The 16,329-nt window shown below is 34.0% G+C and overlaps 3 protein-coding genes across 3 annotated transcripts; all 3 read left to right on the plus strand.

Moving 5' to 3' along the window:
• Nucleotides 1-1,365: 1,365 nt before the first annotated feature.
• LOC140803782 (uncharacterized) lies at nt 1,366-2,561 on the plus strand. The gene is made up of 3 exons (XM_073159660.1): nt 1,366-1,534; nt 1,775-1,880; nt 2,252-2,561. Exons 1-3 carry the CDS (start codon nt 1,499-1,501, stop codon nt 2,398-2,400), a joined length of 291 nt encoding a protein of 96 aa, XP_073015761.1. The 5' UTR covers nt 1,366-1,498; the 3' UTR covers nt 2,401-2,561.
• Nucleotides 2,562-4,390: 1,829 nt separating this feature from the next.
• LOC140842533 (exocyst complex component EXO70H1-like) lies at nt 4,391-6,644 on the plus strand. The gene has a single exon (XM_073210507.1). It carries the CDS (start codon nt 4,556-4,558, stop codon nt 6,149-6,151), a length of 1,596 nt encoding a protein of 531 aa, XP_073066608.1. The 5' UTR covers nt 4,391-4,555; the 3' UTR covers nt 6,152-6,644.
• A 5,162-nt stretch (nt 6,645-11,806) lies between these two features.
• On the plus strand, nt 11,807-14,905 carry LOC140842534 (ankyrin repeat-containing protein At5g02620-like). The gene is made up of 3 exons (XM_073210508.1): nt 11,807-12,595; nt 12,830-13,239; nt 13,865-14,905. The coding sequence occupies exons 1-3, from the start codon at nt 12,262-12,264 to the stop codon at nt 14,747-14,749; spliced, it is 1,629 nt and encodes a 542-aa protein (XP_073066609.1). The 5' UTR covers nt 11,807-12,261; the 3' UTR covers nt 14,750-14,905.
• Nucleotides 14,906-16,329: the final 1,424 nt, after the last annotated feature.

Here is a 16,329-nt window from a genome sequence, read left to right on the forward strand (position 1 = left end):
AAAGTCCCTCTCCGAATATTGACCTAATTGTCTTTCAATAAGAACAAAAACCTACAAACATGAAAACAAGAGTTTATTATGAATAAAGTTCTATTCAAATCTAAGATATTATATCTCAGAGATAAATACAAAATGATATAGGATAAATATTATTCAAATTAAATTAGTCTAGACATGCAAAACTCTTATTTTTCGATTTGAATAAAAGTCAAATATTAATTAAGAATAAAATATTGAAAAAACATAACTTGATTATATTTCTATTATTGCAAGCTAATTTATTAAATAAAAAAATTCAAAAAAGAAAAACGAATACTATATAAAATATGTTGTTTATTGAACGGCAGAGAAGTGAGCAAAGCCGTCACGGCAATTCCACAAATATTTTATATTAATAATAAATCGCAAATAACAATCCAGCTTCCCTTGATTTGGACCTCCATAAAATACCACGTGCCTAACAAATGGTACAGTGGGCCCACTAGTCACGTGAAGTGACTAAATTCTACATATTGAGCGGCTGGGTTCTTAAGTACTATATTACACCCTAATCTCCTCTCAACCAATCAGCGACCGGCTCCCACGTGGGACTATAGAACCCTTCCACTTTCATGACATCACCTGACCACCCACAACCTCATTAATTCTCTGTTAATGATAAAAATTTGTGTGAAACGATCTTATGAGTCGAATTTGTGAGACGGATCTCTTATTTGAGTTATCCATGAAAAAGTATAATTTTTTATACTAAGAATATTATTTTTTATTGTGAATATGGGTAGGATTGACCCGTCTCACAGATTAATATCCGTGAGACAGTCTCACATGAGACCCACTACTAGTTAAAATACAATTATCTGATTTGTGAAATGTATTTTAATTAAAATAATTTGATAGTGGGTCATAACCGATTTGGATCTTGCCACAAAATATTTCGTCGACAAAAACCTAGAAATAACTAACAAGCTTTTAAAATAAAAATCTATCTGAAAACCATTTTTATAAATTTGTTTTCTTGATTATACAAATATTAACAAATTTAAGACGGAATTCTGAATTCCAAATTGAATTGTAACAAAACATCCTGTACTATGTCGAAAACTTGTATTAGACGATGTCACATGACGTATTTTGTGAAACAAGTCTCTTATTTAGGTATCAATGAAAAAACAGTACTCTTATTACATTTTATTGTGAATACGGTGCGGTTGACTCGTCTCACAGATAAAGATTCGTGAGAGGTCTCATAAGAGACTTACTCTTATTTTAATATATAATAATGTCAACATCATCGTTCTTTGTTTGTTTTAATATTCGAACGTTTTCAACGTCTGGGGTTCCATTAATGAAGGTTTTGGAGCTATGTAAATTTCTGCAAGTGCCATATCATCCATTTCCCATTTTTCTAAGTCCTCTCTGCCGAACCTACCCACCTACCTACCCAACCACCCTCTAATTTCTTTCTCCATATTTTCAAGAACACCGATCGATCGATCATATGGCATCTGGCTCTTCTGCTCAATACATCCACACGGTAAAACTACGTACTCGCCTTTGTATATATATCATCACCAGCTTTCTTTTCTTTATATATATATATATATATATATATATATATATATATTCGAACTCGATTGCAGTTAAGAGATCGAAAATCGAATACGATGATGTAAAAAATCAAATGATACTGAAATTTTTGTTGGTACTACAATGTTTATTGCAAACAATGGTTTTAAATTGAGGATAAAATTGATCGGGGGTGAAATTAAAACAGGTACAACACTTGATAGAGAAGTGCATAACGTTCAACATGAGCAAAGAGGAATGCATGGAAGCACTCTCCAAACATGCAAATATCCAGCCAGTTATTACTTCAACAGGTTAGTGGTTCACTAAAAGACGCATGTGGTCATGTCTTGCGAGCACATTATATGGCCCCCTAGGTGGTGAGACATTGATTCTTGATTAGCAACTACCTCGTATCTGTATGTCAGTCAAGTCTCTAAGAGAAGAATATAATACAATCTTATAAATTTATTTATATCATTCTGAATTCACGAAGTTAACTTCACTTTAGTTTTGTTAGCTTATTTTTTCATTTTTTAAATAAATTTTGATATGTGTAGCATATGATTTATTCTTGTTACATGAACTATATAAGATAGAATCGGTGTAAAACAAGCGATATTCAAAACATATTTGGAGTTGTTAATATTCTATATTATTTGTGATTGTATTTAAAATATTGTAGTGTGGAAGGAGCTCGAGAAAGAGAATAAAGAGTTCTTTGAAGCCTACACCAAGAATAGAGAGAATAAAGCAACTGAATTAGCAGAGACAACTCAAAGACTCCAGAAAATACAATTGGATTCTTCCGAGAAAGATTCAAATGATGGCTAATTATCAGTAGAGTACATTATTTTGGACGCTAGGCTATGTTTTTTTCTTCATATGATGGACATATGACGAAATTCGACAAAATTATATATTGGTTGTGGATTAAAGAAAATAAAAACCCAAATTTCATTGAAAACGAGAGAGAACAGTTTTTACTCCGATTTAGGTGATAAATTTCGTATATAACGTAATTTGATTTTTTTTTTTCACGTTTTTACGGATGAAAGTTGACTATATATGATCTACAAGGGCCGGCTTGAATGCAAAATATTCAAAATTTTAATAATTTTAATGAATATCGATGGGAAAGTCTCATATCTTCGATCAGTCCCTTTTGTTTCTGTAAATTTGGCGGTATATGAATTATTGCGTGGTAGGAATAAATGAGTACGACGGGAGGGAGATGCATGAGAATGACAGTTTCATGTTAAATGTTTTCTTGTGCCACACAGGCCACAGCCTACGTACGTTCGTTTTGGGTTAATAAAATATGTGAGGCGTCGTTTTGAGTAATCTTCATCATCTTCTTTTTCCCTATTGTTTGGGTGATTTTCGTTGAAAATTTGTGGGAACTTGTAAAGATGAAACCGGTAATTAATAATTATGTCTGTCATCTGCGTATCAGCCAAGACTCCTGGACTCGACACAGCTATCGCTAAAAGAATGGGCTGCGCCACCCCAGAGGAACTCTGCAACTTGACGTCGATGCTTGTGTGAATGACCAACTTAATCAATTTGGCGTTGGTGGTGTACTGCTGAGGGAGTACTCCAATGGCAAAAAATTACATTGCTCGTTTTGCTTCTTTGTCCCCCTCCCCGTTCACTTGGGAGTATGGGAATTTTCCTATTTGGTCGGGATTATTGTAATTGAACATTTCTCTGCTTGATAAAAGTTACAATTTAATTACCCATAAAAAAATGATGTTTATCCTTTATTTATGCAATTTATTTTTGAAAATAGAATGTACATGTGCTGTTAAAAATTGGCTACCAGGGAAGCAGATAACTTATAACTCATATGATATCAAGGTCTTATATTTAAGACGAGGTTTCGAGTTCGAGATTCAATTGTATCAATCTCCTCATTAAAAAAATTGACTACCTAATAAAAATTTACATGTTTTGACTAAAAAATAAATCATATAAATTTTTTATGAAATATTTTTTTCAAATACTACTGCGAATCAAGTTGACACCCAAAGCGACCCACTCGAGAAGTATTTTAGGAATATATATGTTTCCCGACTTCCAAACTATATCATTTACCAACATTTTCAAGGGCTTTTGAAAAATATAATGACAATTAAAAAAAATCATTACTTTTTCTCGGTTTCTTGTCTGCGCCTCAGTAATTATCATCATATTTTTTCAACAAAATATACACAATTATTTAATTTGTTTTTGAAACCATATTGCCTGCTTGATTTCTAATAGCTCCCTCCATCCCTAATATTGAATAATGATCGTAAAAACAAACTTGATTTCAAAGACATTACACATTATAATCCAACTAAATCTTGTATTTTATTATTTTTAATATATCGATCATAACCATGTATTTTTCAAGTTTCGGAAATTTTAGTATTTTTTTCATCTAGTGTTTTGTTCTAATTTTTGAATTGCTGTCCGCAGTAGCAGATCGGAAAATTAATTACCAATAAAAAAGGACTCGATCGTTTCATTTGGAAGCATATAGAAATATATAAAATAATCGAATCGAACACATTAACTTGCCTTCACGGAATTTGTTCACGACTTTTTAACGAACTGCATCGAAAATTCTTGCTTGGAGTCGCAACACGAGAGTTGTCAACGCCTCAAAAGCGTGCGTACGCATGCATCAAGAAACGCGACAAAGACCCATGGGGATAGCAGCAACCTTTGCAAGAATAGGTTGGTCAACTTTTTATTTTTATTTTTATTTTAACTGATATTATTTTACTAGTTACCAAACTTAAGTGTAGCGAAAGAACACAAATAACGTATTCCCCCACGTCAACACTGGCAAGCAACATTTTTGGAAACTTCCAACCTCCAAGCCTTTATATATAACCGACCCTTCAACTCCTGAAACCCCGCATACCAAAACAAGTTTACTCTCAAAATCTCCTTCCCAAATTCCAATCCTTTACCGTAATCAAGACTCCAAAGATCGACGATGCCGAGAAAAGGCATGAGAAGCTTACTGTTTTCGCCAAAATCTTCTTCTCCTGCCGTCTCTCCGTCTTCTGATCAATTCTCTTCTCTTTCGCGGTATGGATTTTCGCCGGCTCGCCCGAGTTTCTACGACTCGGTGATGGCTCGGACGCTGGATATGGTGGAGGCGATGATCGTTAAATGGGACATTGAAGCAACTGCTTTCGGGCGAGTTACTTCTCTGTTCTACGATAATAGAAAAGAGGCCAAGGATTTCATCAAATGCGTCAAAATTTTGCACAGGGGAATGCAATATCTGATCACCGAGGATTCCAAGTCTGAGAAATTGATTCGCGCGCAGAATTTGATGCAGATTGCTATGAAGAGGCTGCAGAAGGAGTTTTACCAGATTTTGTCCTTGAATCGGGCCCATTTGGATCCGGATTCGGTCTCTATTCGGTCTTCTTGCACCTCGATCGAATCCAGTGTCTCAGATTACGAGGACGATTACGATGATGATAATGGTGACGACGTCAGGGTTGTGAATGAGTCGATATATGAAGTTGAAGATGTCTCGACTGCAGTGATGGCGGATTTGAGATTGATTGCTGAGTGCATGATCTCGTCTGGTTACACGAGAGAATGCTTGAAAATATACAAAATCCTTCGCAAATCTATTGTTGATGAAGGAATTTACAAGCTCGGTGTGGAGAAATTTACTTTTTCTCAAATTCAGAAAATGGATTGGGAAGCTCTGGAGTTGAGGATCAAGGATTGGCTTAACGCCGTGAGAACTGCAGTGAAAACTCTCTTCAATGGAGAGAAAATTCTCTGCGATTACGTGTTCGCGAATTCAGATTCAATCCGAGAGTCCTGCTTCGCAGAGATCACGAGAGAAGGAGCTATGATTCTGTTCGGGTTTCCGGAAGATGTAGCAAAAACCTCCAAAACAGCGCCGGAAAAAGTGTATCGCCTCCTCGACATGTACACCGGAATCTCCGACCAGTGGTCAGAAATCGACTCAATTTTCTCATCCGAAGCAACGGCGAGTATCAAACAACAGGCGCTCACGTCGCTCATATGGATCGGCCAATTCGTGCGAACCTCGTTCAGTGACTTGGAATCAGCTGTATCAAAAAGGTCATCTAAATTGCCGACCACCGGCGCCGGGATTCACAATCTGACGACTGAAGTGATGAATTATCTTACCATCCTCTCCGATTACAGCAGTGTTTTAACCGACATCTTCTCCGACGAGCCACCTCCCATTAAATTCTCCTTGCAAGAATCATATCTCGAACTCTCGGACTTCGATACAACTCCGGCGCCGACGATTTCTCGGAAATTGGCGTGGCTTATTTCAGTCCTCCTCCTCAAACTTGAAGCCGAAGCAAAGACCTACAAAGACATTTCTCTATCTCGCCTATTCCTGGCCAACAATCTTCAACACGTGGTCGTGAAAGCCCGAACCTCGAACCTGAAATATCTCCTCGGCGAGGTATGGGTAACAAAGCACGAAACTAAGATCAAAGACCTCGCCGAGAACTATGAACGGTTAGGATGGAGCCACGTCGTCGACACAATCCGAACCGAAGCTTCGGATGTCGGTGCGGTTTAAAAAGTCAAAGAAATATTCAAGACATTAGAGTCTTTTGACCAAGCGTATAAAAAGCAATCAGAGTGAGTAGTACCTGATAGCCAACTCCGATATGATATTAAGGTATCTATCGCAAGAAACGTATTTCGACGATATCGCGAGTTTTACAATACTCGTTGTTCGGCAATACGGAGACAGGAAAGTATGGTTAGTAGTCAGATTTAACCCCGAGGATGTTTTGGGCCAGGGCGTTTTTCGTCAATTGAGTCGTCAGAGTCCAGACTAACTACAACATCAGCACGACTTGGTTCAGAATTCTGAAATATATATATCAATAGGTTTGAAAGATTCAATCTAATTTTCTCTTGAAAACAAGAGAAAAACATATTTTTATTTATTATTTTGAATCGCAAATATGATTTTTGGTATTTATCTATGAATGTGGTGTATTCAAATATAACTTTTGTTTTTACTGGATGTGGAATGATTTACATATGAAAGATTAATGATGGTTCGAACTCTGGATTGCTGTTTTAGTGGATCTCTGTTCGATCATTAACGAAGGTCTGGAAACACAGACAGGTAAAAGTCACAAACAATTATTCTAAAAACCCACCCGAGTTGTCGGCAAAATATGTGTGAAATAAATGAACACATGATATAAGATATCACATGCAATTTCAGAAGATGTGCGACAAAGTAGAAAGCAAATTCTCAATCGAATTTGCTTATTGTGTTCAATAGCCATGATATAGATCTCTCCACCATCATATCAAATCGTAACATTCTTTCTTTCTTCTTTAATCTCAATACATTCTTATTTGAATATGTTGTGAGGTTTGTTCTTCTATATTAAGATAAGAGAGTGTGTTATCTTTCAGTGATTTTACACCATAAAATATTATAGTGAAATTCTTTTCATCTAGTCTTGATTTTTTATCAAAATGATTTTTAGGAGTTTTCTACGTAAGTCTTGATGTCTAATTTTATCCATTTTCATATTTATATCTCAAGATGCGAGCATGATACCAACAAGTGATACTATAGCCTTAATTTAAAATTTCTTAAAATTATGATTATGTTATGTGGTTGCAACCTTGACTGATATTCAACATCAGAAAATATTTTAATGATATTTTTTATTAAGGCAAAGTTATTTTTTCATGTCTACTAAATTACTGTAAACATAATCACGGGTAGATACGAGATATATAAAAAGTTCAATCAGATCAATTTTATATTGTGGAAAATAAATATACAAGAAAATTATTTGTCGGCTATTGGAGATAAACAAAGAGAAAAGACGGACGATGGAAAGTCATTGGTAACATATGACTCTATATTTAATAGCTCTAGGTAAGTTTGGATCGTTCTCGAGGCATTTTTCTACCACCAGGATCATCTTCGAACTATCTTCGATCCAAAACGAGACAAATATCATATATATTATAGATATGTAATTTGTAGAAAATAATTTGTGAATATTTGAATTAAAAAAATTGACATTAATTTACGAGAAATAATGTGAGAACATTTGAATTTATAAATATTAGTATTTTCGTAAAAATTAATTGATAATCAGTGATCACAAATCCATACCAAATTCTGTTAATATAAGAAATTTTTTCTTAATATAATATTATATAATTGATTCTGAAGACGATGTATAGCAACTCTTAAAGACGAGTCTAAAATCAACCATTCATTTGGAGAAATTAATTAATGAATAATAAATATTTTGACATCTATTTCAACTGATTAATTTCTATTGATTGCAGCAATAAATTGTAATTAAGGTTTCCCTTAAATAATATCACGTACAATATTAAAGTTTGTTAATTAATAGAAAGACAAATGGCTGAACTAAAACAATTAGTAAGAAACTTGTGTGACAACTGATATGATTTCCACAACACATTTAAAAAAAAAATCTCTAAAATTTATCGTTCTCAACACTACTGTTTAGGTATGAAGAAATTATAATTATAATAAAATATTAAACAAGTAGGTCTCTTGTGAGACGGTCTCATAAATTTTTATTTGTGAGACAGGTACCGATATTTACAATAAAAAGTAATACTCTTAGCATAGAAAGTAATATGTTTTCATGGATGACCTAAATAAGAGATTCGCCTTACAAAATACGACCCGTGAGACCGTCTCCCACAAGTTTTTGCCAATAAAAAACTCAAACACAGATTTATTCTAATTATATTTTACATGCTGTTTTTTTTGTAAATAAAATTATATTTATACTAATAATTCAACAAAAAATGAATGCCAATTTAAGGAATGAAGAATAACAAGAAGTATTTGAAAAATGTGATATTTTTTTATTTAATATTTATGGCAGTTCAGATTTCAGAATTTGTAGACAATGCGGGTATATTTTTCAAAATGTAATTTAATGTTCATTAAATTATATGTTAATTATGAATTAAAGCCCAAGAAAATTGAGTAACTGCAAACAAATGGTAAAAACTTGGGTAGTCGAGGGATCTGCAACGGGAGCGAAGTGGAAAAGAAGAAAACATGACCAGGTTGCAAGGAAGTGAAATATGAAATTTAATCTGGAGTAGGTCTCTCGTAAGACGATCTCACGAATTTTTATCTGTGTGACAGGTCAATCCTATCGATATTCACAATAAAAAGTAATACTCTTAGCATAAAAAGTAATATTTTTAATGGATGACCTAAATAAAAGATATGTCTCATAAAATACGACCCGTGAGATCGTCTCACACAAGATTTATGAGCAATTTCAGCTTTGATATGCAAATTTATAGTTTTTATTTATAATTCAAGAAAAAAACAGAAGACCGAATCGAGACTCACAGTGTTCTAATAAAAGTTAGATTTTCGTATTCTTGTAGGACCCATGGAATCCAGATATCTCCACACTGGTATGATATTGTCCACTTTGGGTTTTAACCCTCATGGTTTTGCTTTTGGAACCACCCAAAAGGCCTCATACCAATGGAGATATCATTCAATCTTTATTAACCCATGATCTTTCCCTAGATCTTTCAATGTGGGACTTTGGTTGCATCCCAACAATTCTTCTTATCATATTTTGGCATGATTCGTGTTTGATACACCCACACGCAAAAATCTGAGCCAAACACGTACATGTTAAGTGACAAGAAATAGTTAAATATTCATCTAAATATAAATTTTGAGATAATATTCAAATGAAACAATATGCATGATAACTTCAGATGTTGCTTTATTTTTTATGCCCCTCTTAAGAATAATGTAACGAGGAAATGACAGAAAAAAGAGTGAGAATAGATGTAATATAATAATGAGAAATCAGACATGTCAAACGACCCACCTCGTGTTATTGAACAACGTAGGGTGCAACATAAGAATGTCAATGGGTCCGAGTTTTACCCAGATCCGTAATAGACTCGTGTGTATGGGGTGGGTTGGGCATACTACATGGGTTATAAGGTGGATCTCGAGTCCAATTTTTCAGACCCGTCTGGATATGGGGCGGGTCGTGAGTCCTATAATATCCGCCTCATACCCGCCCCATATATGTGGATATAAATATTTTAGGGTTTTAGTTTTATTCCTTTTCATTTTTTTAGTAGCTCACCTCAACCATAACGATCTTAGCTATTCATATGTCAACTGTTACATTTGAATATGCTTTTAGCAATAGGGGAAGAATAGTTGGTCCTCATCTTAGTAGATTTAAATATTGCATGCTCGCTGATTTTATATTGATCTGTTTATGACTTATTTGTGGGGATGTCAAGATATTTTTGGAGAGCTAGTAACTCTTTTTTTTATGTAATTTTTTATGTCGTGAAAATAATTTATTTGTTATTATTAAGTATGGTCGAAGACATGAATTAAATTTTCACAATGATGTATTTAGAGGCTTGTCTGTTTCATAATTCAGTCATGTGAGAAGAAATATTATTTTTTTATTTTTAAAAAATCCGGGTCTCACGGGTCTACCTGGGCCCATTTCATATTCGAGATGGGGTGGGTTCGAATAATATTTAACCGGGGTGGGGTGGGTAATGGGTCAAAGTTTTTTTCATGGGGAGGGTCTTGGATTTAGCCAAACCCGCCCCATTGACATCTCTAGTGAAACATCTCGCAAACTTGACATAGTTTTAAAATTTGATTTTGATATGCTAATTAAAAATGTTGTTCAGATTTTTGACTTAGAATCGGGCGAGTCAACAATTTCTCGATGTCGTGACAATATTTTTTTTATTATCAAATTTCAGAATTTTAAGTGTCATATCAGAATTTCTTTAAGGTCGATGGGCCAAATGAATTGTAAAAGATGATGGCAGCCCAATAAGGCCTAAGCTTCTGCCTTTTAGTGCACGTGTATATATAATTAAATTTTAAACAATACTCTTTATAGGATGCAAAGTCAAATATGGCCCAAAATTGTGTCTAAATAAATAATTTGAAAGAATCATTTCAAGATTTTCGATAATTATCCTACACGTCCAATTAATTATTACGTAAATAATAAATAATTTCGATATATATATATATATATATATATATATATATATATATTCTTAACATTTTATTTCTATTTTTCTAAACAAATGTTGAATTTTTTTCCCATACTTATCATTGAGAACACTGCGTATGTAGGTCAACATATTTTGAGTTTTAATTATATAACTCGTCAATATTTAGTTTTAATCTAACAATTTATATTTTTTTTGGTTTTCACATTTTTTCAGTCGAAATCACTAAATCAATCAAATATTAAATGGCTCACAAAACGAAAATAAAACATATATTATATATAATAAAATAAAATAAATCTAAGTAAAAATAAAGAGAAATGACAAGTTTTTTTCCTAATTTTGAAATATTGAATATTATTTTAGTTTTCTCATTCATTTTTGTTTTGATTTATTTAATATATGTAATATATATTTATTTTCGCTACATGAACTATATAAAAAAACAATATTGTTAAATAAACAATATTCGATGTGTTTAGTAGTTTACTGTCAAAAAATAAGCCTAAAAAATTATTAGATAAAAATCAAATATTATTCTTTTTTTCTTAAAAAAAAACTACTTTAATACAACCTACAATAAATGAAAAGTTTTTTTTTTTTTTTTTTCTCCGAGATACATTTTCCACACGTGGGGAGCCCACATACCACAATCAGCAGACATCCTTGACCTTGACTTTATATTAACCACACGCGGGGAGACCACACAAATCAAAATTTATTTTAGTATAAAAATATAAGTTTAAAAATTTCATTACATCAACTATTATCCTTAAAGTGTTTTAAAACAAGAGATTTTGTTAAAAAGAAATTAATTCAAATTATTCACTGTGTCATGTGCCAATTTTTTTTATATAAAAACTATAACGTATTAAATAATTCTTATCTTAAAATATAAATCGATATTTTTTAAAAAATAAAATGTGACATTTAGATATAAAATATTTAAATATTAATTTTAAAATAATAGACTGGTCTCATCATTATAATTAACTTTTTTCCTAATCATGTCACAATCAAGCTCTCATATTAAAATATTTTCATGATTTTTTTTACTCAAAAATATAATCATGATTAAACATGGAATTAATAATAAATATACACAATGAAATGTAGTTTTTTGATTTAAACATGGAATTAATAATAAATATACACAATGAAATCTAGTATTTAAGATGCTTTTAGCCTTATTTATTGTGTTGGATAATTGATTGGTTTCTTTACATGGATTAATATGCTGAAAAAGTTGAAAAATTGGACCTTTCTTTTTAAACCTTTTGTTGTTGAAAAATTCGTAATTCTTGCTTCTTTTCTGTAAATGATTGCTCAGCGTTGACTTAAATCCTTTAGCGTGTAAAGGGTTTTAGCGGAAATATGGAGTTAATCCATATAGAAATGTGAACACCAATTGACATACCGATTCTGCCATATAACAGGAATCAGATTTTGCTCGTGCATTCTTAGTGGGTTTCTTTTCTCCCTTTTTTTATTTATGAGTCTGAGTTTTTATGTTGATTTTTGGTTTCCACATGTGAAATTTGATCCGGGCTTGATTCCTAAATGGTGAAAAAAATGGGATTTTGACTGCAATAGGGACCTTGAAGTTTGGTTGATTAGTTTATAATGGAGGGTTTAGCTAGGCAACAAAGCTTCCATAAGAAGCAGATGAAGAAACAGTTTACTCGAAAACGAGATGATACCGCGTTACATTTGGCGACAAGAGCTGGGGATTTGGAAGTGGTTTTGGAGATACTTAGTAATAACGAGGGAGATGGATTAAAAGAATTGTTGTCTAAAGAAAACCAATCGGGCGAAACGGCGCTTTATGTAGCTTCTGAATTCAACTATGTTGATCTGGTTAAGGAGCTGATAACGTACTATGATGTTGGTTCTGCTTCAATCAAGGCTAAGAATGGGTACGATGCTTTTCATATCGCTGCCAAGGTTGGTGGATTGGGTAAGTGGTTCTTTCGTTTTTGTTAGAAATCGGACAATATTATTTACAATCACATATGATGTTATTAAATGATTATATATATCACCTCTATGGGAATGTAAACTAAGAGAGATTAAGTTTATAAAGTTTAAGGATTGCGTCTAGATCCCACTATGTTTGATTGGAAATGTTTGTGTTAGTCAGACCTAGTGTGTTGTTTAGTGTGTAATCTTGAAAATTCTTTTTTTATTACAGAAGTTCTAAAGGTCCTAATCGACGCCATTCCTCAACTTTTAGCAACGGTGGATCAATCAAATGCTACACCCCTTCATACGGCTGCAGCACAAGGTCATCTTGAGGTGGTTCAGTTTCTGTTGGATAGAAATAGCAGTCTTGCCACCATATCAAGAAATAATGGTAAAACTGCCTTGCATTCTTCTGCACGAAACGGCCATCTCGAGGTGGTCAAGGCCATTTTAGGAAAAGAGAAAGGAATCGCGACATGGGTCGATAAGAAGGGACAGACAGCTCTTCATATGGCTGTCAAGGGAAGTAATGCTAATGTGGTTGATGAGCTTATTGCATCAGATGATACTTCACTTACCATTGTTGATGGAAAGGGAAATTCAGCGTTGCACATTGCCACGAGGAAGGGTCGACTGCAGGTATGATTATTTTTCACATGTCATCTCTTTCTATGTAAGAGCACCTTCCAAAAGGACATTGGGTTCTACGAATGTGTGTTCTATAAATTTGTCATAAAAAAAAAGGTGGTTCTCTATATTTTTGTATTTTTTCCCTCTGTTTAGTTATATGTAAATTTTATCTTTCCAAAAATAACTGAAATGAAATTCTGGAAATAATGATTTGAACAAACTTTAAATTTGATACATACATAAAACAATAAAAGTAAAATTTGTTTATTCGATATTATTTGTTTACACGTCATTGCTCATGTAGTTTCAAGGAAGAAGGAATCAAGCTTATAGCAGAAGATATGAATCATAAAATCATATGAATAGTGTAGTTTCCAACCAGATTACTACGACTGTAAATCTGTTCATTTCGAAGATGTTGTTCTTGGGTTTGAGTCGCATTAGGTGCATCAATATAAATTTTAAGAGGGCAACAAACTGATGACGATGATCATAATAATAATTGCAATATGTTGTCATATAAACTTGCAAGTATTTGGACTTAGTAAGGTTCTATCTTTCAACGATTTATATTTGAAATTGAGGGCCATACCTATGTGCACAATATAGCTCATTCTTGACCCAAATCGTGCAGATTGTTCAAACTCTATTGAAGCACAAACAGGTTAATAAAGATGCCATCAACAAATCTGGGGAGACTGCTTTTGATACGGCTGAAAAAACTGGGCATTTAGAGATTGTGAGTATCCTACAGGAGTATGGTGTTAAGAGTGCAAAGTCCTTAACAACTCAACCACCCAAAAATCCGGCCAGAGAGCTCAAACAAACCGTAAGCGACATAAAACATGAAGTTCACGACCAGATCGAGCACACACGCCAAACTCGGAGAAAGGTTCGTGGTATAGCCAAAAGGCTCGGTAAAATGCAAACAGAAGGGATTAACAACGCAATAACCTCAACAACTCTGGTTGCTGTTTTGATTGCCACGGTTGCTTTTGCTGCTATTTTTACTCTCCCCGGTCAATATGCTGATAACCCGAAAGAAGTTCCTCCAGGATCTTCTATCGGAGAAGCAAACATTGCACCAAGACTCGATTTCTCGATTTTCTTGATATCTGACTCTCTGGCACTATTCATATCGTTAGCTGTTGTTGTCGTTCAGACATCTGTGGTAGTTGTTGAGAAGGAGGCGAAGAAACTAATGATGACGGTTATCAACAAGCTTATGTGGTTGGCTTGTGCTTTTATTTCTGTCGCCTTTCTTGCTGTATGTTACATCATTGCGGGGGATGAAGAAAGGTGGTTGGCTATTGGAATAACCGTTATAGGGACACTAATCATGGTTACGACACTCGGGACATTGTGTTACTGGGTGATAATGCACCGCATTGAAGCTTCTAACTTGAGAAACCGCCGCTTGTCGGCAAGAAATAGTAGATCACAATCATGGTCCGTGTCGATGGTTATGTCGGATGAGGAAATCACGGAGGATGACTATAAGAAACTTTATGCACTGTGATTTTCATATGTTAGGTTGTGTGATATGTTGTCTTTCAGTATAAGGAACTGGATTGTAATTTTTCCTTTTTGGATATAGAATCAGAATCACTTGGTGACACTTTATTGCCTAGTAATTATAGAAAATGTTGTATGATTATCATTTATCTAGTTTGTTTGTTTTGATTACTCATTTCTGCATCTGCATCTGCATCAGCATCAATATGTTAGTTCGAGTATGGCATGCGAATATATCGAGTTAGCTGCTTACGTTGATATGAACTTGGTGTTTCTAAGGTTGCAGTAGCAGCACCATGTAAATTAGAGACATGAGAGATCCTTAATCGTACCTTTCAGTGGGATCTGTTACAGCTGACTATGAATTTTGTCGCAAAATGAATAAAAATTGTTTTATTTTTTAAAATTTTTCGGTTATTTTTAAAAATTGTGTCTGTTATTCTTCTTCACGTGGTTTAGAATCATGAAATAAGTGCAGTGAACTAGCAAAGTTGTTTAGGAGGGAATAAGTGAGATCCACACCCGAGTGTTCGCTTTCAAGAAATTGCAGATTCGATGAATGGATTTTCAGGATTGATACTAGTGCCCCTTGAACAAATCTGGACATGAGTAGATCAAAGAAACGATGGTCAACTCGAAAGTGCAGAAACCACTCTGTTAAGCCATTGGCACGCACCACTTACTGTCCAGAAATGAGAACTACTGTACCAACAAGTTGTTTGGGACCGAGCAACTTTGGCCCTTTATTCCATTTGGCTCTTCCTATTTCTATTTTCCAAGATTATCATATATAGGGGAGTCCTACTGTTCTATGTGGCCTAATATCGAAAATAGACATGGTGGTTGTTCTACGGTATAAAAAGTTCAACAATAGCTTTTTGTAGGTTTGCTGCTTTCATCCAACAATGGATATATAGCTAAACTCCACTTTCCCGCGTCTCTATCTATGTGACATTTGGATGATCGAACAATTCAAAATATTTGAATACATTGTTACGTCCGAATACCAGACCATATTTTAAACCGGGGAGCTCCCATTCCCACCACGTGCAGCATTCCTAAAACATCCAATCTCTTGCCTAAACTTTACATGGATCGGTTTTACGTAGGTTCTTTTTGAGGGTTCATTTAGTTGATATAGTTCTTTTGAAAGTGTTGCATATAAGTCTGAATTATTGAGTTCACTTCCATTAATGAACTGAATTTCAATAATTTGAAGGGTGTTGCAGAAAAAACTTGATGAAACTTTATGGTCAAGAACAAAAATACTAGCTGGTTTCTTGTATTTTCTCCTAAAATTTAAAATAATCAGAAGAAGCTACATTAGTGAACTGGTCCGACATTGCTTGAGGTGGCCATGAAAATACATGTGATAGGTTCTTAAAGTGTTCGATACTCTCACACATTAATTACATAAGGAACTTTAGAAGATTGGGTGCAAGAAGAACGTATCAATCCAATGAACCAACATGTCAGAAGGGATTGTTCTGAATTTCTTGGACGTGGAACAATATTATCCACAATTGTAGGATCGTCGTATTTTTGAGGAAACTTGAGTATAAAATAGTTGTTAACGGCCACCAT

The sequence above is a fragment of the Primulina eburnea genome, chromosome 10 (genome assembly GCF_022965805.1).
Source record: "Primulina eburnea isolate SZY01 chromosome 10, ASM2296580v1, whole genome shotgun sequence".
In the NCBI taxonomy this organism is placed as follows: Eukaryota; Viridiplantae; Streptophyta; class Magnoliopsida; order Lamiales; family Gesneriaceae; genus Primulina; species Primulina eburnea.

Coding starts and splice junctions, on each gene's coding strand:
- LOC140803782 (XM_073159660.1), top strand. CDS start 1,499: ATGGCATCTGGCTCTTCTGCTCAATACATCCACACG. Junction 1,535..1,774: donor CTGCTCAATACATCCACACG/GTAAAACTACGT, acceptor AAATTAAAACAG/GTACAACACTTGATAGAGAA. Junction 1,881..2,251: donor GCCAGTTATTACTTCAACAG/GTTAGTGGTTCA, acceptor AAAATATTGTAG/TGTGGAAGGAGCTCGAGAAA.
- LOC140842533 (XM_073210507.1), top strand. CDS start 4,556: ATGCCGAGAAAAGGCATGAGAAGCTTACTGTTTTCGCCAAAATCTTCT.
- LOC140842534 (XM_073210508.1), top strand. CDS start 12,262: ATGGAGGGTTTAGCTAGGCAACAAAGCTTCCATAAGAAGCAGATGAAG. Junction 12,596..12,829: donor TGCCAAGGTTGGTGGATTGG/GTAAGTGGTTCT, acceptor TTTTTATTACAG/AAGTTCTAAAGGTCCTAATC. Junction 13,240..13,864: donor CGAGGAAGGGTCGACTGCAG/GTATGATTATTT, acceptor CAAATCGTGCAG/ATTGTTCAAACTCTATTGAA.